The 26,766-nt window shown below is 47.4% G+C and overlaps 1 protein-coding gene across 5 annotated transcripts in view; it reads left to right on the top strand.

Annotated features, from left to right (window-relative positions):
- Positions 1-26,766, top strand: part of PARP4 (poly(ADP-ribose) polymerase family member 4) — a 130,704-nt gene that overhangs the window by 74,835 nt on the left and 29,103 nt on the right. For 3 of the 5 annotated variants that reach the window (XM_039527060.1, XM_039527071.1, XM_039527053.1), the window contains exons 27-35: positions 1,179-1,259; positions 3,521-3,601; positions 5,557-5,652; positions 7,595-7,753; positions 8,540-8,656; positions 11,004-11,207; positions 12,548-12,688; positions 24,048-24,971; positions 25,338-25,457. In XM_039527060.1, coding sequence (XP_039382994.1) covers positions 1,179-1,259; positions 3,521-3,601; positions 5,557-5,652; positions 7,595-7,753; positions 8,540-8,656; positions 11,004-11,207; positions 12,548-12,688; positions 24,048-24,971; positions 25,338-25,457 — 1,923 coding nt within the window. The remainder of the gene's footprint in view (positions 1-1,178; positions 1,260-3,520; positions 3,602-5,556; positions 5,653-7,594; positions 7,754-8,539; positions 8,657-11,003; positions 11,208-12,547; positions 12,689-24,047; positions 24,972-25,337; positions 25,458-26,766) is intronic. The other 2 variants (XM_039527044.1, XM_039527081.1) reach the window with 2 other exon arrangements.

Here is a 26,766-nt window from a genome sequence, read left to right on the forward strand (position 1 = left end):
GTGCCCTTCTTAAAGAGACAGTGCACTGTTTCTGAGATTTCCTGTCCAGTAGCCAGCTCACTGTCTCTGTCTGTCTCCTCCCCACTCTATTCCCCCCCGCCCATGTACCCCATCTCTGCAGAGCGGGAGAGGGAAGACAACAGGGCTCAGGACAGAGCAGGAGGGCTTTCAGTGAGTGTCTTAAAGAGACAGCACAGGGCATCTCTCAGAAACTTTCCCAAAAGCCAGCACACACACCGTCTCTGTGTAACACTCACACACACACACTCTGTCACACACACAGTCTGTGTCAAGCTGTGTCACACACGCAGTCTGTGTCTCACATACACATTGTGTCTGTCATACACTGTCTCTCTATCTCTCTCACACACACACTCTATCTCCGTGTCCCTGTCACACAGTCTCTCTCTCTCACTCACTCACACACACACACACACACACACACACACACACACACACACACACTCTGTCTCTCTGTCACACACACCCTGTGTCAAACGCACACACTGTCTCTGTGTCACACACATACATACTTGTATTGTTGTTACTTCTTGGTACTTCCTTCTGTGCACATATATTCACTGTAATTTTATTCTTTGAAAGTGTGTTATTTTAGTGTTTTGGCTGGTCTATGCATTTCATAATTTTTATTTCTCTTAAGCTTAAATTTAATTCTTTGAGTAGTGAGTTCTAAACCTGTCCTGGCTGGAGTAATTATCCCTATTTAATTTTTTTAAAATATATATTATATCTAGGTTTTTGTTTCTACGGGTGGCGCACATCCACACATACTTCAGTGCGCATAACAAAATTCATTGCGCACATGGATGGAAAAATTAAAGGGAACATTGATTGACACACTTTTTATTAGCCACCAACCTTTATCATACAAGTTGCAGAGGGAATCAAACTTTAATAGAAACCATCTTCTCAAGAAAGGTGTCATATGGGATGTTCATGTCATTGTGCTTAAATACATTCAGGATTCCTTTTTTTGTGACTCTTCTGTATAGATTCTTTTATGTACCAGGAAGCATGGTTTTAAAGTTTTAAAGTTTAAAGATTACTCACAACTCCAATTTTATTTGCATTTCTGGATACTGAGCATCACTGCAGGAGTGCTGATAGCACAGAATGTTAGGGGAAAATGAGAGGAATGCTTTCCTTATTTCTTTCAGGCCACCTTAAATGCACTAATAAATGACCAAGAATTGCAAGCAATGGTATCAACCACTGAATTACAGAAGACAACAGGAACAGTGAGTTAGGCCAATGTTATTTATACATACCATATACATGTTGTTTTAAAATAGCACATATCCTTGTTTTCGGCATTTTTGCTTCTGCTGTTTTAATAAAGAACCTCAACCTCATTTGAAGGAAGCTTTTAAAAAGGCAGCTGACCTATGTGGGATAAGTGAGCACATTTCCTACATGCTTGCTGGCCCAGACTGATTTGTAAAATATAAACTTACCTGGGTTGAAGGTGGTTCTTCTCATTTTAGGAATTTGTTGGGGCTACCTCTGTAGTTTCTGATGCTGAGGTGATGTTAGCTGGCCTCTGCTGGGGATGATGCAGCAGCATTCTCTTTCAATATTTAAGCCATTGCTTTTTGGAAAAATTCTAAAAGAACTGAGGCCTGGTCTACACTACACAGTTAGGTCGACGTAAGGCAGCTAGTTATGACCTAATTATGTCAGTATACACACTAAAGCCTTGTCCCGCCAATTAAGTGCCCTAATACACCGATATACTAAGATATCCACAAGAGGCATAGGGCTTATGTGGGTGTAGTTAGGGCAATGCAGTGTCTGTGTAGACACCTCTTTACTTACATTGGCTGTTAGCAATTTCAGGGCTCCATGCTGGAACCATGAAATTGACGAAAAAGCTCAGGGAGGTGAGAAGCCTGGGTGGCTAACCCCCGCTCCCAGTGGGGAGGTGAGAAGCTGAGAACCCGGTGGGCAGCTGGCCTCAGCTCCCAGTTGGGAGGCAAGAAGCCGAGCTGACTCCTGGCAGTGAGCTGCACAGCGCTGAGAGTCCTGGCTCTCAGCCCCCCACACTACCCCTCTTCAGTCTGGTGAGGATGCGCACCACCGACAGAAGAGTACTGTGGACATCAGTCACTGCAGTAATTACTGAGGTGGCTGTAAGTCAACCTAACAAAGGTCAACTTAAGTCTGTAGTGTAGACATGCCCTGAGAGAGGAGGGATCCTAAAAGGCAGCACTATCCCATGTGAACAAAGGCTATGACTCTTTCAGTTAATGTTGAAGAAACTTCAAATCCACTCCCTTTGGGACAGCACGGCAGCAGTCCTGAATAACTTCCTACACTGAAAAGAGGAAAATGGCTAAAAGAGGCATTTATTTACTTTTCAGAGCTTGTCTGCTCCTAGAAATTCACCAAAATAACTATTCCAGAAAATTATTCATTAATAATTATTTTGAAATCGTTACTTTTGGTGTAAATTCATGTGTGAGCATTTTTATTCTGGAATGAGACTGCGTTTTTGCTGTTTAGCTTAATCCACTTTGGAAGCTATTTCAGTAAATTTCCAGGCTCTTATACAGACAAACTGGGTTGGTGCAAATGGGGGAGGTACTCACTTATCCTAATGAGTCAGATACTCTTTAAATTACTGTCCTGAGAGTTTCAAATTCTCATCTGGGCTTCAGATCAGTATTCCTCTTCATGGGTCAAGTTTGTAGTTTGTACCTCCACAAATCACACTCCTCCTTTTGACCCCACAACTAATCAAAGGTGCAGAAAGGACAAATGCAATTTTGACAGGTGCAAATTGTGATTGCAAAAAGAGACACTGCCTTATGAAAATCTGGGCCAAATTTAGAAGATGAGTGTTATTTTTCTGTGCCTCACATAGACTCGGAGAATTCCCACCATTTTTTCCTTTCCCCCTTATCCAGAAAGATCCCTTTGTTGTGGCTACCAACATCTGGCCAAAAAGGACTCACCAGGGGTTCCCTTCAGAGTCAGTCAATGTTTTTTTTTTTTTCTAAATGGACTTATGGAGATGATTGGATGACACATTGCTCCATGTCCTAACTGGGCTGGGCTTAACAGTCCTTAGTACTTCCACAGCTTGTTGGCTTTAACATATTACAGATGTACAGATTATTTTCCTCCTCTTGGCTAGAGTGGTGCAGTTGAAACAGAAATTACATCACCAGTTTGCACAGTTCACTGTCCCCCAGAGCAGGAATTATTGATGGTATAAAGGTATGATGATTTTTAAAAGTTAAAAAAATGAGCACTAATCATAAAAATACAAAATTATTTCAAACAAGGTGTGGGCTGTAATGCTCCTCTATGGAAAATACTCCCTTGAAACTTTTAAAACTCAATAAAACGTAACTTTAGGTGCCAGTTATCCTGAAACTGGATCCTCATTGATCAGAAGACTTTAAAAATCATAAAACCTAATATATAAAATGGAGATTTTTAAATACAGGGTTTTAAATTGGTGATAATTTGAACTTGTCTTTTTTCCTTAATGTAGCTTCTCCACAAACTCACAGCAAGAGCCCTCATTAGGGATTATGAAGATGGGATACTTCATGAAAATGAAACAGAACATGAGGTTTGTCATTCTAAATATAAGAATATGAACTAGGAACCACTATTTTATCTCAGTTTATGCTTAAAACAAGAACTGTTAAAGAGGTTCAGTGAAATGGGGATGAGAAGAGGCGAGGTGGAGAGAATCTTTGATTTGGGAATGGAAATTGGAAGGTTGCAGTATGAATTCCATAGATATTAAGGCCAGAATGGACCATTATGATCATCTAGTCTGATGTCCTGGATAACACAAGCCAAAAAACCATGCCCAGTAATTTCTGCATCAAGCCCATCGCTTCTGTTTGAGTTATAGAATATCTTTTAGAAAGAGAGAGAGTCTTGATTGAGAACCTTCAGGTGATGGTGAACCCATCACATCCCTAGATAAGTTGTTCCACTTAGTTTCTGTTAAAGAGTTGTCTACTGTCCGAAATCTTTACCTCGTGTAGGTACTTGTAGACTGTGATCAAGTCACTTCTTAACCTTCTGTTAGATAAACCAAATAGGTTGAACTTCTTAAGTGTCTCACTAGAAGGCATGTTTTCCACATCTCAAATCATTCTTGTAGCTCTTTTCTGAACACCTTCCAATTTTTTAACATTCAGTTTCACATGTGTTTATAGACATGGGCATAATCCTGTAAACCTTTACTTGCTTGTATGTGTGAGGGCCTGATCCTGCAAACTTTATTCACCTGAGTAGTCCCACTAGAAGTCAGAGTTCTAGAAGCCAGTAGGACCCTCGTGTGAGAAGTTTGCAGGAGTGGGTCCCAAGCTTTGGGGTTAGACTGAGGGTAAATATAGTAGTGGTACTTTTCACAGCTCTGCCTACAAAATAAGCTCCATCCATGTGAGTTGGTTGTAATGCTGCATCACAGTAAATTATCCAGATGTTTAAAATATGATGGTGCATGTTTTCAGAGCTCTACTAGTCTCCTTGACCTTGTCTCCCCCTCACAAGGACCTGATTATGCTCATGTGCTCTTCTAGATAAAGTGGGGTTGATTGGGGGGAATAAATAAGTGATGGTACCTTCCAAATGCCATCCTCTTGAGGCACCAAAGTGAGACAGTTAATTCACAGATAGTAAATTTTGCAGATCTGTGACACCCCCATACTGCTTTCTTACAAATAGTTAACATTGTTGACATTTAAATTATTGTCATTGGGCATTTGAGGTAACACCTCACTAAAATTAGTGGATTGGGGGGGTCAGTCAGACGTTTCAGAGCTATTGGTCCATGCTCTGCATACCAACAGAAATCTCTGCACCAGTTACACACAGTTCACATTTTTTAGATTTTTTTCACAGCCATAACAGCTAGAGGCTTACTTTATTTTTATTCAATGAAAGCTGAGATTCTGGAGAACAAGATTGTTTGTTGTTTTCAGAGAGGTCTCAGTATATTGTATGTCTGTGTACAGGATGTTTCTGAGTCCTGAACAGGCTTGAGCATTTCCATTCATGACTTGACACAAATTGTGTCCCATAGGTGCAAGGCGTTTTGCTTTAGTTGTGCTGCTGACATGCTGCCCTTTAGGTTTCAGTAATGACCGTCATTGATCTAGGATCTGATAAGAAGTCATATGCTTGCACTGGAAGGAGCTGGAAGCCCAATAGAGCCCTGAGTGACTTGTGACAAGACCATCCCAATGCAGTTTTTCTTTAAGAATTACCATTTCCAGTTTCCTCTCCCCCAGCACAAGTGGATAAATCTGCAAGTAGCTGAGAGGGTTAGGATTAGCCCCTCTCCCTTCAAAACACTTCTAAACAGGAAGCAGGAAATTGGGTACACAAACATAACCACATAAGCACTGCTTAGAAATAGCTGCAAGCTGAGCTAGTTTACTTATATCCATAGTGCATAAGAACATATTGTGTATATTCAGTTTTGACATTGCCACTTATTTTAGCTAATATTGTTTTCACCTGTATGTTTTGTTTTTAAACATATTTTGTTATTATATAACAACCTAGATGAAGAAACATACTTTGAAAGTCCTGATTATTAACCTCAGCCTGGAGAACTCCATCATAACCCAGTTCACAAGCTTTGTGGCAGTAGAAAAAAGGGTATGTGTTTCCATTAAAATATCCCCTTACAGTCTATATGTCTCTAAAAAATCTTTAGAAAATAACTGAAAAGAAAAACAATTACTGTAATCTTGTAAGAATTACAGCACATATTGTTTAATATTATCACAGTGAACAATTTTAGTTCTTTTACAGAAGAACTAAAATTATTATTTTTGCAAAAGCTTGTGTTCTTTGGTCCTTTTTGAATGACATGTTACTTTCTTTATGAAGCTTCTTTTATATCATACGTTGTTGGAGCACCTAGGCTATGTCTGCCCTACCCACTACCCAGACTGGATGTTTGCAAGTCAACCAACAGAGACGCATAATCTCTATGTTTATATTGAAGATACTTGCTTTTTTAATGATTTAGAAACTGCATTTTTCTTTTTGTATCTGTGTATGTATGTGGCAAAGTTCAGAACTATGCAAGTGTTCTGACTTTTGGACTATATCTGTAGGCACACTGCCTATAAAGTCACCATCTCTGGTCCAGGAAGAACTTTTAAATCTAGTAGAACAATACTCTTACCATATATTGCTGCAACTGTAATTGAAAGAAACTGTTTGGGTTGCGGGCAGCAAGGACTGTGTCTTCCCATATGTCTGTACAGCATCTAGCACATTAGGAATTATTATAATATAAACAATACTGATGGTTATTAATTATTATTTATTATTATTTATTTAGGGTTATAAGTATACTAAAGGAAAATAATCAATTCCCTATTACGGTATAATTACCTGACAGTCATGGAGGGCATTAAGTTAGTTGGGATAACTTAAGGAACAGGAGACATGTCCATATTTTGGACAATTACATTTGTACTGCATTTAAAACTAAAAATAGGCTGGCACAGATTTTGTTCATAGAAATAAATATTGTTTTGTATGTGCTGTTTAAGAATATAACTTACACATTTGATAGATGTCATCACATTGTATTATATCCCAGCAATCCTGTATAATAATTATTGGTGGAATTATTGTCCCTTTCTTGTAAATACGGCTCCTTAGTAGGACAAAGATTTACTGTTAAGCTGTGTGCAGCGCACTCTGTACTATCTGCTCTGCACTTGGTCACTACCTCCCTAGCAAGAGACTAGTCAGAGCTTTTGCTCTTCGGGCAGTCCTTGTCTCTGATTTTCAGACAATGTAATCATCTGTCATTAGCTCCTAGTAATTATCTTTATATAATACAAATTTTATAAACAAAGTGCCATTCTACTCAGGCTCTCTGATTACTGTGAACTATCGTAAACAACAGTTAAACTTAAACAGTATAAACTTGGCAGTATGAAATCAGATAACATGCTAAAAAGCATACTGGTTCCAATGTGTTGGAAAATATCTTTACCATATATAAGTATAATAAAGCAGGTCATGTGTCTTGTACATATATCAGAAACAAAAGGAAATTTAAACATCACCTTTGTATATTAGGATTCTGTACGTTCATCTACCATATTCCAGACCACTGCATTACACTCTCACAGAAGAAATACTCTCTTTTCCTTTCGTAATCTACAATATGTTGGTGTGCTTGGTTGCTCTTAACCATTGACTTGTATAAGGGAGTTGTGATGGGGAAGTGACACAAGTAACAGCTGACATACAAAATTTTAAACTGTTTCATTGATCAGTTGAAAGCAAGTGAGAGGGTAATTTCTGAACTGAAATTACATAAGATGCAGAAGAGGTTTCTCAAAATACAAGGCGGTGCATTGCCAGTGTAGTGTGTCAGTACGTTTACTACCACTAGTGTGTTATGATATGACAACCCTTAATGCAGTCAGACAAATTTCACCCAGCATTTGGCTCTCAACCTTACATTGTCTGATAGAGAGGGAATCACTGGCATAACAAGCATCACTTTTAAGGATTACAGTAAAATTAAAGACAGTTCTCTAGTTTGTAATTCTGTTGCATTTTAATTTAGGATGTTAATGACGTTCAGCCTGCTGGTCTTCCAAACATTCTTGAACTTATAGCTGAAGAAGATATAGACTTTTTACCCTACATGGACTGGGAGCATGATACATCTAGACATGGATACCTGTTTTCTAATAGAGGAGTGGGATTCAGCAGATGTGAATTGGTAAATATGCTTAATGTGTTCTTGTTTTTAACATTTGTTGTGGATTACCCAGTTGTGATGGTAGATGGTTTATAAGGTAGCAGTTGGTAATTGTTTATAAAGTCTGCGCCATTTCTTATTATTCTGGATGCAATTAATTACATAAATGATTGTGTGAAGTGCAAAAAATCAGAGGACTCTCTCCCAAAGAAAGGCAAGGTACATAAAAGGTGTTGTGGCACCAGGCCCCATTACAGCAGAGACCTTTGAGAGAGAAGAGGATTTTAGTAGCCCTCTAGTCTCTCTTCCAGGATAAATTCTTCCCCGACTGTCTAGTCCAAAGCCTTGTCTTCATTAGAGTACTTAGATAGTGGTACTTCTGTCAGTTGTATTGCACTGATTGAAGTACCACAAACTGTCTAGCATAGCCACCCTGAATCAGGGTCAGACTTGTCCTTGCATCCATACCAAGGCTCCTTAAATCAATTTAGGTGTGGGATGTCACATATCCCTCAGTTGGTAAACCTCCTTAGTTTGCTGGCGGAGTCCTCCTCTCTTACATCCACCATGCCTCATTCAGCACCCACAATACCCCCACAAAATACTGTTATCCTGTCGTGAGGGGGTATGGCCTCCCTCCGATCCAGAGGGGAGGAACCACTTTCTGTGCTCGGGTGGGTGGAGTCAGGCCGGGTTCACTCTTCTCACTGGGAGTTGAGAGACAGGACGGGAAGTACAAAAGGCAGAGCCTTCAGCTCAGTTGGAGCTGAGCCAGGGAAGGACACAGACATATCTTGCTCACTGCAGGCCTCTGACTCCGCTGCCAAACCAGGCGGTGCCCTGGCCCCCGAGGAGACCGAGTCCAGGGAGGAGCTGCTGATGGCTGTCTACCCCAGGGAGACGGATGACACCTACAGAGCCCAGGTACTAAGGTAGTAGGAAGTGGCTCAGGAACACTAGAGTATAGCTTGGTTGCCTGAATCCAGGTCAGTGTGTTTCGGGCGGATCCTCATTGACACAGTGACAGAACATTCAGCCACTTACAGCCTGGGGCTGGGAACCTGTGGAATAGGGAGGGTCTGGGTTTCCCTACCCCTTTGTGCCAACCCCACCCAGGAGTGGCAGCCTCCCCAACATAGGCAAAAAGTCCTGCGTTTGTCTTCCGTCTGTCAGAGCTGAGATAACACTCTGTGTAGTGCTCTGCCCAGGCCGAGGGCCAGAGCCCATAGCCTGCTTGTTAGCTCTGCCCTGCCCGAGGGCCAGAGCCCACAGACTGTTTGGTGCGCCGTCCCACCGAAAGAGTTGGGGCATTAGCACCCAATTTGCTAATTCCCCTGATGTTAAGTAGTGATCCCAGTGATGTAATGAGGTGGTGTGGCTTCCCTCTGACCCAGATGGGGAGGGATGACCATCACCGCACTACATACCTCTTTTTGACCCAAGCAGCTAGTCAAAATTTGAGGCCCTGGAGATATTTCAGTTGGGGGTAGAAATTAATGAAAGATGCTGCATCAAAAATATACTGATCTTGCTTATTCAAGGAATGTACAATGTCCTGGGTCCCCAAAGGTAGGAGGAACCAGGAAACAAAAAACAGTTTCTTTGCTTATAGCCCCAAGCCTCCTTGGGTCTAGTGCTAGGTAAAGATCTCTCTCCCTATTTTTCCCAGGGGTCTTATACCATGCTTTCAGGCTGCTGCTTCGCTCTCTTGCTGTTTGCCTCTTTGGGATTGGGTGTGAATGTATCCCACAATTAATGTAACTGGCAGGATATGTTAAGCAGGAGCCCCTGCCCACCCAAGACAAAAGCAGTTGTGAACCCACCCAGGGAACATACATACACTCCTTGCCCAAACGCCTTTCACCACTCAGTCCAAAACTCCTGGATGAGTTCACAACCCCTTTTGTCTTAGGAGAGGAGGTTGTGCTTAATTTATCCTGACCGTCATGTTAATTGTAAGAGTGCATTCACATCTAATTTCAAAGATGTTTTAACTAAGCCCATAACAGTACCTTCCCTTCCACCCTACTGTACACATCCTCACCCAAGAGTCCACTATGAATAAGGTCCTGTGTAAATCATAATTTCATGGATTACATGGAAATCATGAAATTAGCCCAATACCAGGATTTTTCCTACAGCAGGGAGACTGTTGGAAAAATCATGGAATTGGGCTCATTTGGCTGCTCATGGGGAGGAGAGAGGGAGGGCATTGTCCTGGGGGTGGAGTGTCTCACCATGTGGCACTGGCTGGCAGGCCCGGGACAGGGATTGGGGCCTGTGCTCAGTTTCATATAATCGTAGGAGTGGAAGGGGTCTCGAGAGGTCTTTTAATACGATTCCCTGCACTGAAGGCAGGACTAGGTATTATCTAGACCATCCCTGACAAGTGTTTGTCTCCAATGATGGAGATTCCACAACCTCCCTAGGCAATTTATTCCAGTGCTTAACCACCCTGACAGTTAGGAAGTTTTTCCTAATGTCCAACCTAAACCGCCCCCTTGCTGCAATTTAAACCCATTGCTTCTTGTCCTATCCTCAGAGGTTAGTGAGAACAGTTTTTCTCCATCTTCCTTGTAACAACCTTTTACTTGAAAACTGTGATCATGTCCCCCACTCAGTCTTCTCTTTTCTTAGAAATCCTATTTCTTTCATTCTTCCCCTTCTTGACCTTTAATCATTTTTGTTGCTTTTCTCTGGACTTTCTCCAATTTGTCCACATCTTTCCTGAAATGTGGCGCCCAGAACTGGACACAATATGCCAGTTGAGGCCTAATCAGCATGGAGTAGAGCAGAAGATTTACTTCTCGTGTCTTTCTTACAACACTCCTGCTAATACATCCCAGAATGATGTTTGCTTTTTTTGCAACAGCGTTACACTGACTCATATTTAGCTTGTGATCCACTGTGACCTCCTAGGAAGTCATTTCCCATTTTGTAACTGATTGTCCTTCCTAAGTGGAGTACTTTACATTTGCCCTTATTGAATTTCATTCTATTTACTTCAGACCATTTCATCCAGATCATTATGAATTTTAATGCTATGCTTCAAAGCACTAGCAACCTCTCTGTCTGGTATCCTCCACAAACTTTATACTCTCTATGCCATTATCTAAATCATTGATGAAGATATTGAACAGAACCAGACCCAGGATTGATCCCTGTGGGACCCTACTTGATATGCCCTTCCAGCTTGACTGTGAACCACTGATAACAACTCTCTGGGAACAGTTTTCCAACCAGTTATGCACCTAATAGTAGCTCCATCTAGGTTGTATTTCCCCAGGGCACCACTGCTGCTTTCCTGTCTGGCCAGCTGGTGGGGACAGGAGATATCCCTGACAGTGCACAGAGATTAGAAAGCATGGTCCGACGAAAAGCAGCCTCTGGCAGGCCCAAGAGAGACACTGCACTGCTGGCTCTGCCTGGCTGGCAAGGAGCTGACACCAGGATCCGCTGTTTGGAAAGTGAGCAGGTATGTGAGGGGTCCCTGCCCCAGAGCAGGGATCCCTGCATAGCCCATGAAATTCAAACACTTACCGTGATACTGCTGTGAGGTTTTGTTGTTTTTTTTAAAAAAGCAAACTAATTTTCACTGAGCCTCAGCTATGGATCACCAACCTGATTTAATGTTCTCTCCCCCATCTCCAGTACTCAACTAGCTGGTGACCCCTCTGTGGATCATAAGTTGATATGTTTGTTCTAACAAACCACAGGTGGCAGTGTGGAGCTGGTAGCTGAGGGAGTGTGAGGAGAGGGACTGGTCACTCCTGTCCTCCTGCTGGCAGACCCAGGTGGCTGCTGATAGTTCACTCTGACGAGCATCCGGTGGCTTATGCAAGCAAGAGAATCAGCTCTTGATCCACAACTGAATCTCCATTTCAGTAGTGGCTCAGCCAGAGTTGGGGGATTACTGGAGATGGGCATAGGTGTGTTTGCTGGTGGAGGAGGAAGTATTGTTGCATTGTGGGGGACAGAGATTGCTATCTCCGCTAACTAAGAGACTACAGCACAGAGCAGGGGTTTATGGAAGGGTGGTACCATGGCTGGGGAACATTTGTAGGGGGAGGGGGAATCTGAAGAGGACATTGCTGTAGAGGCCATGGGCAAAGAGGGGATTCCAACCTGGGGAACTGAGCAGGGTTGTTGGCCAAGGGAGTTGTCAGCACTGGAAGCTGTCAGAGTCAGCTGCACCGATTATGCCAGTGAGATGTTTCTACACTGTCACTCAATTAACTGAACCGTAACTGATCGTGGCTTTACCTCTCCAAATTACATAGAGATTACCACCATAAATTGTGGTAATCTACAACATATTGCTGTTCTGCGGGATTGCTCTCAACCATTCTCTTGTATAAGGAAGTTGTGATGGGGAAGAGACAAATGAGTAACAGCTGACATCCAAAATTTTAAACTGTCTGATTGATCTGCTTGCTTGAAAACAAGTGAGAGAGTAATTTCTGAACTGAAGTTACATAAAATACAGAAGAGGTTTCTCAAAATACATGGAGGTCCATTGCCAGTGTAGTGTGCCAGTCTGTTTACTGCCAATAGCGTGTTATGATACAACAACCCTTAATGCAGTCAGGCATTCTAAAGTTACATTTACTGTGTGTTTGTGTATACCAAGCATCTTTCATATACTGAATACTCCTCCTCTCTATATTTCCTTGTAAATTTCACCCAGCATTTGACTCTCAACCTTGCATTGTCTGATAGACAGGGAATCTCTGGCATAACAAGCATCACTTTTAAGGATTACAATAAAATTGAAGACAGTTCTCAAGTTTGTAATTCTGTTGCGTTTTAATTTAGGATGCTAATGAAGTTCAGCATGCTGGTCTTCCAAACATTCCTATGGCTCCAGAACGTTTAGACTTTTTACGCTATATGGACTGGGAGCATGATACATCTGGACATGGATCCCTGTTTTCTAAGAGAGGAATGGGTGAATCGGTAAATACGCTTAATGTGTTCTTGTTTTTAACATTTGTTGTGTATTACCCAGTTGTGGTAGTAGATGGTTTATAAGGTAGCAGTTGGTAATTGTTTATAAAATCTGCACCATTTCTTATTATTCTGGATGCAATTAATTACATAAATGTTTGTATGAAGTTCAAAAAAATCAGAGGACTCTCTCCCAAAGAAAGGCAAGGTACATAAAAGGTGTTATGGCATCAGGCCCCATTGCAGCAGAGATCTTTGAGAGAGAAGAGGATGCTAGTGGACCTTTACTCTCTTCAGTGTAAATTCTTCCCTGTCTGTCTAGTACAAGGCCTTGTCTTCTTTAGAGTACTCAGATGGTGGTACTTCTCTCAGGCTTGTCCTTGCATCTGTACCAAGGCTGCTTAAATCGATTTTATATGTGGGATGTCATATATCCTTCAGCTAGTAAACCTCCTTAGTTTGCTGGCGGAGTCCTCCTCTCTTACATCCACCATGCCTCATTCAGCACCCACAATACCCCCACAAAATACTGCTACCCCTTTTTGACCCAAACAGCTAGTAAAAATTTGAGGCACTGGGGATGTTCCAGTTGGGGGTAAACTTTGATGAAAGAGTCTGGTATATCTTTAATGCACTCTTGCTTATTAACAAGGAATGTAGAAGGTCCTGTGTCCCCGAAGGCAGGAGGAACCAGAAAATAAAAAATAGTTTCTTTGCTTATAGGCCCAAGCCTCTTTGGGTCTAGTGCTAGCTAAAGATCTCTCTCCCTCACTTTTTCAGGGTCTTATACCATACTTACATTAGAGGCTGCTGTTTCACTCTTTTGGGCCATGTTTACACTACCAATTTGTGTCAACAAAAGTGATGTTGACATAATAAAAATCACAATTTCGTGTTCACACTTGCTTCCTCTGTTGCAAGATCATGTCCACAGTGGGGGCACCATCATCAACAGTATGAGCAATGCACTATGGGTACCTATCCCACAGTCCTGTTGCTGGGTGTTGTGGAACGACGGAGCAGATCATGGCGCATCTTGGGACAGTGTTAAATGTCCCATGATGTATTGCTTTCTGTCCCAGCACTCCATGGGCTTCCGACTTTTTTTGTTTTTTCAACGGCCCTTCTTTGCTGTGCACCCTAGCATCTTTGTGAGAAGGGATGGATTCCGCACTGCTCTCCTATGCTCTGTCAACTCTCATGAAGACATTGCGGATGTCAGTGCAGTTAATCGTGAAGTTTCTAACTGAGGAAGACTCACAGGTGCCTGACATTCTGCGTGATATGGATAGGAGCAACTTTAGATTGCTTTTAGCATTCACTGAGCAGGTGCATAGGATAGACCGTCGCTTTTGGGCTCGTAAAACAAGCACTGAATGGTGGGATTGCATTGTCATGCAGGTGTGGGATGACGAGCAGTGGCTACAGAATTTTTGGATGCAGAAAGCCACCTTCCTGGAACTGTGCACAGCGCCCATCCCAGACCTGCGGCTCAAGGACACCAGCATGAGAGCTGCCCTCTTGGTAGAGAAGCGTGTGACAATTGCTGTGTGGAAGCTTGCAACTCCAGACTGCTACCCAGTCGGTCATGAATCAATTTGGAGTGGGGAAGTCGTCCATTGGGGCTACGTTAATGCAAGTGTGCAGAGTAATAAATCGCATCCTGCTACAAAGGACTGTGACTCTGAGAAATGTGTGTGAAATAGTGGACAGCTTTGCAGAAATGGGGTTCCCTAACTGTGGAGGGGCGATAGATGGCACACGTATTCCAATTTTGGCACCAGACTACCTGGCGACAGAGTACATTAATAGGAAGGGGTACTTCTCCACAGTGTTGCAAGTGCTTGTGGATCACCATGGGCATTTCACTGACATCAACATGGAGTGGTCTGGGAAGGTACATGGTGCACGCATCTTCAGAAACACCAGCCTGTACAGAAAGCTGCAAGCGGGGACTTTCTTTCCTAACCAGAAGATTAGAGTGGGGTGTGTTGAAATGCCCATAGTGATCCTGGTGGACTCTGCATACCCCTTACAGCTGTGGCTCATGAAACCTTTCACGGGACACCTCGACAGCAGTAAGGAGCAGTTCAACAACAGGCTCAGTAGGTGCCAGATGACAATTGAATGTGCCTTTGGCAGATTAAAGGTGCGCTGGCGATGCCATCATGGCAGGTTGGACCTCACTAAGGATAATATTCCTATGGTCATAGCCACATGCTGTACATTGCATAATCTCTGTGAAGCTAAGGGTGAAAGGTTTGCTCAGGGGTGGAGTGCTGAGGCAGACCGCTTGGCAACTCATTTTGAGCAGCCAGATACCAGGGCTGTCAGAGGAGCCCAGAGGGGAGCTATTCGAATCAGGGAGGCTTTGAGGCAGCACTTTGACAATGACCACCAGTAACATATATCTCTGTCTGAGTTGCTTCAATGTTACATGCCATGTAGTTTTCCTAGGGGGCAATGGTGACATTTGGAGCCTTATATTCCTGTAATAAAGTGATCAAAATGCCTGTGCATCTATTGCCAGTGCCTGCAATCCCACCTTGTAGCAAAAAATTAAAGATGATTTACCATTATCAAAGTTTGCTTTTATTGCACAAGAAACAGCACACACAAACACACAGATGCTTGGCAGGAAAGGAGGAACCAGGGAAGGACAGACTTTCACAGCTGTGTGTAGGTCCAGCTATCATTGTGAAAGTTGTCTGAGGGGGCGGAGTAAAGGGGAAACCAAGAAGTCCTGGAAGGTGGAAAGGAATGTGCAGGCGGAGCTGGAGGGTAGGGGGCAGGGAAAAGATTTCTGAATGTTCTGCAGTGGAGGTTGAGCACTGATCTGCTCAGTCTGCAGCATTATTAAGGACTTCAGCATCTGCATTTGCTCCTCCATTACTTTAATCATCTGCTCAGTAGCGTCCTTAACAAACACATGATTCTCTTTTCTGTCCTGCCCTTCGGCTTCACAGCATTCTTTTCATTCCCTTTTTTCTGCATTGGAGCACTGCAGGACCTCCCGGAACATGTCTTCTTTGCCACATCTTGAGCACTTTCTTATCTGGCGGAGACTCTCGGCCAAGGTGCGTGGGGTGTTCCTGAAGGCCACATCTGGTGAAGCACAGGGGACAGTGCACAGAAGCGCGATTGTTAAATTCACACACAGAATTGAAACATTTCTGTTAAATACACCTTTTGCAATGTTGCCATCACTTTCTTACTGACACTAGCCAGGCACACATTTCTGTGAACACCCAAAGTATTTTGAGTGTTGGTGGGGGCAGTCCACATGGAGAAAAGAGCACACACTCTTTGCAAGGGTCATGGTGCAGCATACTAGGGAACAAATTCTAAAATTCTCCCACCATTTTCCACAGGCAGGGGTCATTCTAGCAGATATCTCACTGCCAAGGGTAAGCAGGGAAACAAGGGTACATCTACTCCATGCTTGTGGCTTCTGCCCTGCTCCCTATGTTGCTCACCTATGTGCTGCTTTGGTCCCTGCACAAGTGATTGCCGAATGGCGCAGGAAAGTTTCCTACAGTGGGGAAAGGAACAAAGCTGCTCTGCCATGGAACCTTCAGTAGAAGATTACCGAGTACCTCCAGGAAACTTTCCTGGAGATCTCTCTTCGGGATTCCCATGAGATCTTGGCATGTATCAACACCCTGTTCCGCTGTACAGATTAGCTACACAGGGAAATGTCCATCTCACAGAAACACAGCCAGCCTCCCACATTTCTATGCCCTGAACCCACCTCTCCATTACACAAGCCATCACCACTTACCAGAAGTCTCATCTCCTGCTTCTTGCTCGCCAGAGAGCAACTGCAGAGACTGGCTAGACACCTCTGGAGTGGAGAACAGTTCCTGGCTGCCTGCCCCACCGGGAGCTGCACATCCTCATCTAACTCCACCTCTTTATCAGTAACTTCATCCTCCAGGTTAGGCCCTCCTTCCGCTGCCACAAGGCTTTTGGCAATGGAGGTGGGGTCGCCACCGAGGATAGCGTCCAGCTCCTTATAGAACCGGCAGATCTTAGGTGCATTACCGGAGTGACGGTTTGCCTCTCTCACCTTATGGTATGCCTGCCTCAGCTCCTTTATCTTTGCTCTGTACTGCAGCGTCTCCTGATCACAGCCCTTTTCGCACAAGTCTCGAGAAATGTGCCTGTAGGTATCCCACTTCCTATGGCTTAAGGCTGCTGTGACTGCACAGCCTCCTCTCCCCATATGCTGGTCAGATCCAACAGCTCTGCAGTGGTCCAAGCGGGAGAGCATTTGCTGTGTTCTTCTTCGAGTGATTGCTCCAATGCATTCCAGTTAGGTGTGCGCGCCGCGCGTGCACGGCATCTCGGAACTTTTTTACCCTAGCAACACCGGCGGGCCGGCTGGCGCCCCCTGGAGTGGCGCCGCTATGGCGCTCAATATATACCCCAGCCGGCCCGTCCGCTCCTCAGTTCCTTCTTCCCGCCCGTGACGGCCAGTTGGAACAGTGGAGCACAGCTTAGCTGACCTCCACTTCCCTAGCTACTCGTAGTTTTTTCTCGTTCTGTTTATAGTGGTAGTTAAATCTGTTTGTTTGTAGTATAGTATAGTGTATTTATTTTACAGGGGTTGGGGTTTATCCCCTTCCCCTCTCCCGGGGCCGGCTCCGGTGCCCGGTCCACAGGGTTTTTCTACTGCTCGGCCGGCCACAAGCCGCTGCCGACAAGAGATCTTCTCTTAAGTGCCTCGAGGGATCTTACCTCACAGATAAGTGCCGCGTTTGTGAGGTCCTTAAGCCGTGAACAAAGGGGAGCGGGGCTTTCGTTTTGAACAGCTCCTGAGGGAGGCAGCTCCTGCTCCTCCGCTCTCGGCGCCGACCGCTAGTTCGCTTTCACGGCGCGCTCCCTCGGCACCGGACCGCCGGTGCCGACAAGGCCTCCTGGCACCACCGTCGCTGACTCCGACGTACCCTCGGCATGGACCTCCCTCCTGGAGGATGAAGAGTTACTCCGGCCAGGCAAGAGCCGTTGAGTCCGGTGCTGGAAAGCTCCCCGGTACGGTCCGTGGTCGAGCTCGCCCGGAAGCTGCGTCCGAGCCGCTTGCTCCGCAGCCGAGCGCTACGCTCAGTCGGAGCGTCCGGCACCGATGTCTGCCGCGGCACCGACAATATCCGCACCTTTCACTCCGGCCAGGCAAGAGCCGTCGAGTCCGGTGCTGGAAAGCTCCCCGGTACGGACCGTGGTCGAGCTCGCTCTGACGCTGCGACCGAGTCGCCTGCTCCGCAGCCGAGCGCTATGCTCCGTCGGATCGTCCGGCACCAATGTCTGCCGCGGCACCGACGATATCCGCACCTTTCACTCCGGCCAGGCAAGAGCCGTCGAGTCCGGTGCTGGAAAGCTCCCCGGTACGGACCGTGGTCGAGCTCGCTCGGACGATGCGTCCAAGCCGCCTGCTCCGCAGCCGAGCGCTATGCTCCGTCGGATCGCCCGGCACCGATGTCTGCCGCGGCACCGACGATATCCGCACCTTTCACTCCGGCCAGACAAGTGCCGTTGAGTCCGGTGCTGGAAAGCTCCCCGGTACAGACCGTGATCGAGCTCGCCTGGAAGCTGCGTCCGGGCCGCCTGCCCCGCAGTCGAGCGCGATGTTCAGTCGGATCGCCCGGCACCGGTGTCTGCCGCGGCACCGGCAGTATCCACACCGTTCGCTCCAGCCAGGCAAGGGCCGTCAAGTCCGGTGCTGGAAAGCTCCCCGGTACGGACCGTGGTCGAGCTCGCTCTGACTATGCGTCCAAGCCGCCTGCTCCGTAGCTGAGCGTGATGCTCCGTCGGATCGCCCGGCACCGATGTCTGCCGCGGCACCATCAATGTCTGCACCATTAACTCCGGCCAGGCAAGGGCCATCGAGTCCGGTGCCGGAAAGCTCCCCAGTACGGGCCGTGGTCGAGCTCGCCCTGAAGCGGCGTCTGAGCCGCCTGCTCCGTAGCCGAGCGCTATGCTCCATCGGGACGCCCGGCGCCGATGTCTACCGCGGCACCGACAATGCCCGCACCGTTAACTCCGGCCAGGCGAAGGCCGTCGAGTCTGGTGCTGGAACGCTCCCCGGTACGGGCCGTGGTTGCGCTCACTATGAAGCTGCATCTTAGGTGCCAGCTATGGTCGAGCTCACTGTTCCCTCCACGCCGGAGACAGTGTCCACGGCGAGGGGGCTGATTGCAACGGCAGCATCTACGCTGCCGCAACCCCCGGCACCGCCGGGGGGGGTTGCATAGTCGATGGGCAAGCCTGCCTTCATCAGGCCACCCTACCTCGGCACCGCACAGCGGCACCGTTCAGGGTCGCGGTCCCGCAGATGTTCTCGGTCCCGTCACCGATCTAGGTCTCGGCACCGTTCTCCATGTTGGTACCAGTAGTGCTCGCGGCACCGGTCAGCGTCCCGTTCGCCGGTCCGGGACACTCAGCACCGATCGAGCCCCGGGCACCGGGGCACTCGTGGCCACTCCTGATTATCGAGCCTCGCACCCTCGGTCGACCGCCCGGCACAGCGGTGGCAGGTCCGTTCGGTACCAGTTGGTCTACCGGTACCGATCCCCGGTGCCGCATCGAGCGACGTCAGTTACAGACGGTGACTCTCCCAAGAGCTTGCTGCTCCTCCAGGGCCATCCAGCCGCGCATTAGTGTTGTCCCGTGCAGTCACTTCATATGCGCGGCACTCTGTTTTCCGATGTGCCCTCCAAGGTCTTCCAGGAGGCCTATTAGTGGTCATTCTGGACGCAGTTGGTGTACTACCGCGCCAGAGGCGTACCGGTGATCCCATCTCGCTCCATTCCCTCCGAGCTCTGGGGGCCAGAGGGGACAATTAGTTGTCCCCGTCTGACCGGTTCAAAGCAACCCCCGGTTCGGCACCAGGCTCCCAGATCCCGCCGGATCAGGAGGTTGTCCGGGAGTTCGAGCCCACACAGGACCCGCTTGTCCCGGGGCCTTTCTTCTTCCTCCTCGCCACATGAGGCGGAGGCAGGAATATACCCCTCCGGCCCTCCTCTAATCAAAACGCAACCAGCCGCTGAATCCAAGGGCCTGGGCGTGTGGTCTTACCGGGCCATACGATGTACCCGGAGGGGGCCCTGCACCTTCGTGTAGCGCACCAGCAAGCCCTGCTTATCCGCTACTGTGGATGGCGGTGGGCATATTTTCAGAGTCGGTTCTTCGGAACTCCCGTCACGAGTTTGATGCTCTCCTGCAGCGAAAGACGGAGCTGGAGAGAGCTTACCTCCAGGCCTCGTTGGACGCAGCTGACTCCGCTGCCATGACTCTGACCTCGGGTGTTGCCACGCGGCGTGTTTCAGGGCTCCAGTTATCGAGCCTTCTCTCGCGGCTGCAGCGCGCTATACAAATCTGGCCCTTCAATGGCACAGGCCTGTTCTCTGACAACGCTGGCCCTAGGCTGCTGATCCTAAAGGGCAGCAGGGTCACTTTGCTCTCTCTCGGCATGCACACGCCGGTGATTCAGCGCCGACGTTTCCGTCCCCAACCTCCGCTCTTACCCTACGCCTGGGCAAGGTCGGGACATGACCAGCGGGCGTGGCTTACACGGTCATGGCCACCATTCCGCACCCCAAAGGAGCCGGAATTAGGGTCCTTCTGACCACCAATGGGGCAAAAGCCTGCCCATCCTCGCCCCTCCTAAGGACCCCTCTCACGAGCGATTCCTCTGGCAAGAGGTGCGGACGCTCCTCCTCATCGGAGCTATACAGGAGGTACCTAAGGGCGAATCCTATTCCCCTAAGCGAAGGGAGGTCTCAGACCCATCCTAGGCCTGCAGGAACTCAACAAGTCACGATGCAGTTGAGTTCCACATGGTACCCAGGGCGACCGTCATCCCATCCTGGGATCCCGGAGGCTGGTACGCCGCCCTCGATATGAAGGGCACGTGTTTTTCACGTTGTCTGTCTCTTCCACTCAGAAGGTACCCTCGGTTTGGGGCCTACCATCGTCATTCCCAGTATACGGCCCTCCCGGTTGGCCTCTATACAGCCCAGGGGTATTCAAGGTGCATGGCTGTAGTCGCCACCTTTCTTCACCACCGTCTGATACACGTTCTCCGTGTCTAGACGAGTGGCCCATTCGAAGAACCCCCAGGCCCAAAGTACCAGTCATATGGGCATCGACACGAACCTATTCCTGTGTCTAGGCCGGATGATCACTAGTAAAATCCACTCTGATTCCCATACGGGGAAAGGGATTCGTTGGGACCGCCCCGGACTCCGGACTCGCCAGAGCCTGCTTCCATCAGCCTTGGTTTCAGGCGGGGGTAACAATTGTACAAGGTCGACGGACCTTCCCGACAGCTTGGGCTCGCCCTTGCCTCGGTTTCCTGAGTCACATGGCTGTCTACATGTTTGCAGCCAAACATACCAGGCTTCGCCTCTGTTCACTTCGATCGTGGCTCACCTGGGTGTGCCACCTGGGCAGAGGTGGCATACTCGTGGTCGTCTCGTTCCCCCCGAGCAGCCTAGGCTCCCTCCACCGGGAGTCGGCGTCCTCCCCGGTGTATCTGGGGTTGCTGTTTCATTCACCCCTCGGGGTCCCTCTTGACAGACGGCCCATCTCTCGGCTGGGTGCGCACCTGGTGTAGTTTTGCACTCACGGCCTTCGGTCAGCGCAAGGCCTGGCCTTCCACATCAATGTCCGAGAGCTGAGAGCAGTCTGCCTTGTGTACCAGGCAATTCAGCTGGCGGATCGTCTCAGCAGATCCTTCCTGTCTCACAAGTGGTGATTTCCTCCCGTCTTTATCTATTCCGTTTTTCTAGAAGTGGGTCTTCCCCCGCATAGCCTTCCTCGCTCTCGCGAGAACGGAAAGAGAGAGAGGAACTCTCCTCGTTCCAAGGCCTCTCCCCAGGCTCGGTCTTGGAGGATTTCCTGAGGCTGTGGGTCGGCCATCTGCCGTCCGCTGTCCACTCTCCCCGCTGGTTCACGAGGTCCTGCTTCAACTCCGCAGGGACAGAGCGCCCCTGATCGGGATCGCTCCAGTGTAACCTGGGCAGCGCTGACACACCCTGTTGCTACACCTGTCGGTAGCAACCCTCTTGGCACAGACCCCATGACGCGAAATCGCGACAACCTTCACCACCCGGTCGTATGATTCCGGCACCTCACAGCAGGACTCCTGCGTGGCTAAACCGATCCGAGTTACGTTGTTCGGCCTCGGTTCTGCGACATTCTCCGGGGTGGTAGACAATCGTCCATTCGGTTCAAGTATCTAGCCAAGTGGAAGCGTTTCTCATACTGCTCCGAAACGCGCGATGTTTCTCCCGCCAAGATCCCGCTCCATTCCATCTGGTTCCTCAGGGCTTGGAGCGTTTATACAACTCCCCAGTGGGGCCCCGCCATAAACCTGACTCTTTATTCTGGTTCTGCCCAGTTTTACAACTGCCCTATTCGAGCCAATGTCAACATGCTCCTTGAAATACTGTGTTCCTCAAGGACAAGGGCAGTTATAACCACGTCCGACCTGCCTCCTTGCGGAGGTGTCTGCCTTTTATATCTACCGGGATATCTTCCTTCCGGTGGAGAGCAACAATTGCCCTCCTTTGACATCCGTAGGGCGTCTGCAATCTATATCTAGCAGGCAGAGCCCGCTTGTAACGCCCCCAAAACCTTCATCGTACCGCCATACCGGACGAAGGGCATACCTGTCTCCTCCTAGAGGATATCATCTTCAATGATGTTGTGCATATGCACCTCCAGTGTTTTGGCCCATGTTCCATAGCGCCACCTGACTGCACATTCCGCCAGGGCTCAGGCTTCTCTGCGGCCTTCCTGGCTCACATACCCTTCCAGGGGATGTGTCATGCTACTACCTGGTCCTCTATCCGGACCAGTGCTTCTTTGGTCCAGCAGTCCAGAGCTGATGCAGCCTTTGGCTTCGCAGTTTGCATTCTGCGACATCTACCTCCGACCCCACCGCCTAGGTAAGGCTTGGGAATCACCTAACTGGAATGCATTGGAGCAATCACTCGAAGAAGAAAGGACGGTTACTCACCTATAGTAACTGTTGTTCTTCGAGATGTGTTGCTCCAATCCATTCCAGACCCGCCCTCCTTCCCCACTGTCGGAGTAGCCGGCAAGAAGGAACTGAGGAGCGGACGGGCCGGCTGGGGTATATATCGAGCGCCATAGCGGCGCCACTCCAGGGGGCGCCAGCCGGCCCGCCGGTGTTGCTAGGGTAAAAAAGTTCCAAGATGCCGTGCACGCGCGGCGCGCACACCTAACTGGAATGGATTGGAGCAACACATCTCGAAGAACAACAGTTACTACAGGTGAGTAACCGTCCTATAACCCACCATGGTCACCTGGGAAGATGCGATGAGACCTCTCCATGCCAAGCAAACAGGACATGGAATTTCTAAAATTCCTGGGGCTTCCAATGGGGAGGTTGTTTACCTGGCTGCAGGGCAGCGGAGTTCAAACTGCTGACCAGAGTGGTCAGGATAGGCATTGTGGGACACCTCCTGGAGGCCAATTAAAGCAATTAAATGAAGTGTGGTGTCTATACTGGTGCTTTGTCATCAAAAATGTAGAGGAAAAAGACATAAATCTCTCATGAGGGTGGATGTATTTTGTTGCCAAAACCAGGCATTTTCCCTGGCAAAAGTCACCTTGCAGTGTCTACACTGTTTGGGTCGACAAACGGCAGTTTTGGCGACAAAACTTGGTAGTGTAGGCAAGGCCTTTCTGTTTGCCTCTTTGAGATTGGGTGTGAATGCACTCTACAATTAACATGACTGTCAGGATAAGTTAAGCAGGACCCACCCTTCATAAAACAAAAGCAGTTGTGAACCCACCCAGAGAACATACATATCAAAATAATATTCAGAATAACCCCATTAAACACTCAGCCCAAAACTCCTGGATGGGTTCACACCCCTTTTGTCTTAGGGGGGCATCCTGCCAACCTTATCCTGACAGTAATGTTAATTGTAGGGTCCATTCACACCCAATTTCAAAGATGTTTTAATTCAGCCCATAACAAGGTTTCACCCAGCTCATAAGAATACCTTCCCTTTCACCCTGTTCTACACATCCTCAGCCAAGATCCCACAATGGGGAAGATCCTGTGTAAATCATGATTTCATTAATTGCATAGAAATTGTGAAATTAGTCCAATACCTTACTATTAAAAATGTGCACCTTATTTCTAGTCCGAATTTGCCTGGCTTCAGCTGCAAGGAAAGAAGTTAATTGTTTAATTGACAAGACAAATAGGCTTTGTGTTGAGCATGATGATGATAGATTGATACTGTGTCTAATGAAAATATGGTCTTAATCACAAAAAAAAGTTGGTTTAAACTCCCAAAATATTTTGTTTTCTTATAATTTTACTTGACAGGTTCCTTTTCATGAAGTAACTAGTGGTTTTTCTGACCACTTCCAAACTGAAGGAGATGATAAGCTGAAAAGTTTCCAATTTCAAAGTGACAAAGAACTTCCCTTGGTTGAACAGTGCATCTTACCAGATTCCATTGGATTCAGCAGCCTTTATAAAACTGAAGTTGAATATGATGCTGGTGCCACTGAAGTTGGACTATTTGCATCTATCTCTGAGCCACAACGAAAATTCAGCGGGTTTAGTCAATCACTTTTAAAAATCAGACTTCCCAAGCCTCAAGGTGGTCTGCCTTTTCCTCAACATTCACAGGCTACTGGCATTAATTTTTCTTTTCAAGCTCCTTGCCCTCCTCGCCCTCCTCTTCCTGGCCTTTCTTCTTGGCTTCCTCCTTGCCCTCCTCTTTCTGGCGCTGCTTCTTGGCTTCCTCCTCCTCCTCCTCCTCTTCCTGGCGCTGCTTCTTGCCCTCCTCCTCCTCCTCTTCCTGGCGCTGCTTCTTGCCCCCCTCCTCCTCCTCCTCCTTTTTTTGGCGCTGCTTCTTGCCCTCCTCCTCCTCCTCCTCCTCTTTTTGGCGCTGCTTCTTGCCCTCCTCCTCTTTTTGGCGCTGCTTCTTGCCCTCCTCCTCCTCCTCTTCCTGGCGCTGGTCCTCGCCCTCCTCCTCCTCCTGGCCCTCCCCTTCTTCCTGGCCTTTCTTTTTGCCCTCCTCCTCTTTTTGGCTTTCCTCCTGGCCCTCCTGAATTCAGTCAGGGGCTTTCTTCATATATAAAGAGCTCATTTACTCCTGTGGGCAGAACCCTGAAGAAGGCAAATTTTGAAGCACAAGTTACTCCTGAAGTTCTTGCTTCATTAGCTAGGTTAAGACCAGGATCACCAATGCTACAAACTGCACCAAAGTGTAGAGAAAAACTTCATCATGAGCTCAGCAAGGTTAGTATAAGTCTGAATTATGCTTTGCCTTTCTCTGATGTTGAACATGCAGCCAAAACAAACAGGAGTAGTTGCTCTTGATTGCCCTGGACTTCCGGTGTCAAGGGATGCTGAAGAAGAGGAGGTAAATTCTGCTCTTCTGTAGTGATTTATATTTTGAAGGTTTAATTAACTTTTAATGGAGTGATATAAACTTGGATCTAGTTTCTGCCACCCTTATTCATGTTGATTAATCTTACTTTACTACACGAGTAGTCCCATAGATCTCAGTGGAATTAGTTGTGTGATGAAGTACTATTTAATATGAATAAGGCAGAATCAGGTTCTTAGTGAATATTTCTGTTGTTTGTTTGTTTGTTTTTAAAGGATCTTGTCTTAACAGCAAGGAGGAAAAAACAGCTTGGTAAAACATCACCACAGATGAGGATTCAACGAAGGCCACCAAGTGCTATAACTTGGACTCAGATTTTTAAGCTCCAAAATCAGGTACAGTGTCATTGTTTCCATATTTGCAATACTTAAAAGCAAGATACAAGGAATAACTTTTTAAAAATTGTTTTTATTACAAACAGTATACTTTGCGTTCTTCTGTTGGCATCTAAATGTAAATCTACGTCTAGCGAAGAGTTACTTCTGTTGGGTCCTACCGGAGAATTTACTTGGTATTCCTCATGGTTCCTCAATATAAATAACAATACTGGTATCTCTGACAGGGTGCGCTGACCGCTCTGGCACCTCCTGCTGGCTGTCTTGGAAATTAGCTCTGCATGTTAGTGTGCCCTCTTTGGGTAGTGCCTCGTCGCCATCACTCGTGCTCTAGGACCCACATCTTTTGAAGGACTGCGGCGTCCTCTTCAGCAACACAGCCCTCCGGCCGTGCCACACACTGTGCTCCCCCCTTCCAGGGGACCTGCAGTCCATTGTTCAGCCACTTCCCTTAGTGGCTACTGCAGTGGATTGTGTGGCCACTTCCTCATGGCCCCAACGTTCTCTTTGCCCTTGCCTTAGGGCCTCAGCCTGCAAACCGCAGCAGCCAGCCAGGAGCTGTCTTCCATTCCCCCGGTCCCTGCTAGCAGCACTGCTCTGTCCAGGGTGCTGGCCGTTCTCTCAGCCCTCCAGGGACACAGTCCTTCCTCCTTGGGCTCCTAGGGCTCCTAGCAGAGAGCTGCCATGCAGCTCCCTTTTCATATGGGCCTGCTTGCCTTGCTTGGCTACTCCCTACAGCCCTTCTCTGATTGGCTGCCTCTGGCACAGCCTCCCTAGGGATGCTTTTAACCCCTTTTCTGTCTGTGAGGAGCAGCCACCCTATCATACATAGAATCATAGAATGTCAGGGTTGGAAGGGACCTCAGGAGGTCATCTAGTCCAACCCCCTGCTCAAAGCAGGACCAAACCCAACTAAATCATCCCAGCCAGGGCTTTGTCAAGCCTGACCTTAAAAACCTCTAAGGAAGGACATTCCACCACCTCCCTAGGTAACCCATTCCAGTTCTTCACCACCCTACTAGTGAAAAAGTGTTTCCTAATGTCCAACCTAAACCTCTCCCTCTGCAACTTGAGACCATTACTCCTTGTTCTGTCATCTTCTACCACTGAGAACAGTCTAGATCCATCCTCTTTGGAACCCCCTTTCAGGTAGTTGAAAGCAGCTATCAAATCCCACCTCATTCTTCTCTTTTGCAGGCTAAACAATCCCAGTTCCCTCAGCCTCTCCTCATAAGTCATGTGCTGCAGCCCCCTAATCATTTTTGTTGCCCTCCGCTGGACTCTCTCCAATTTATCCACATCCTTCCTG

Source organism: Mauremys reevesii, linkage group 1 (assembly GCF_016161935.1).
Source record: "Mauremys reevesii isolate NIE-2019 linkage group 1, ASM1616193v1, whole genome shotgun sequence".
In the NCBI taxonomy this organism is placed as follows: Eukaryota; Metazoa; Chordata; order Testudines; family Geoemydidae; genus Mauremys; species Mauremys reevesii.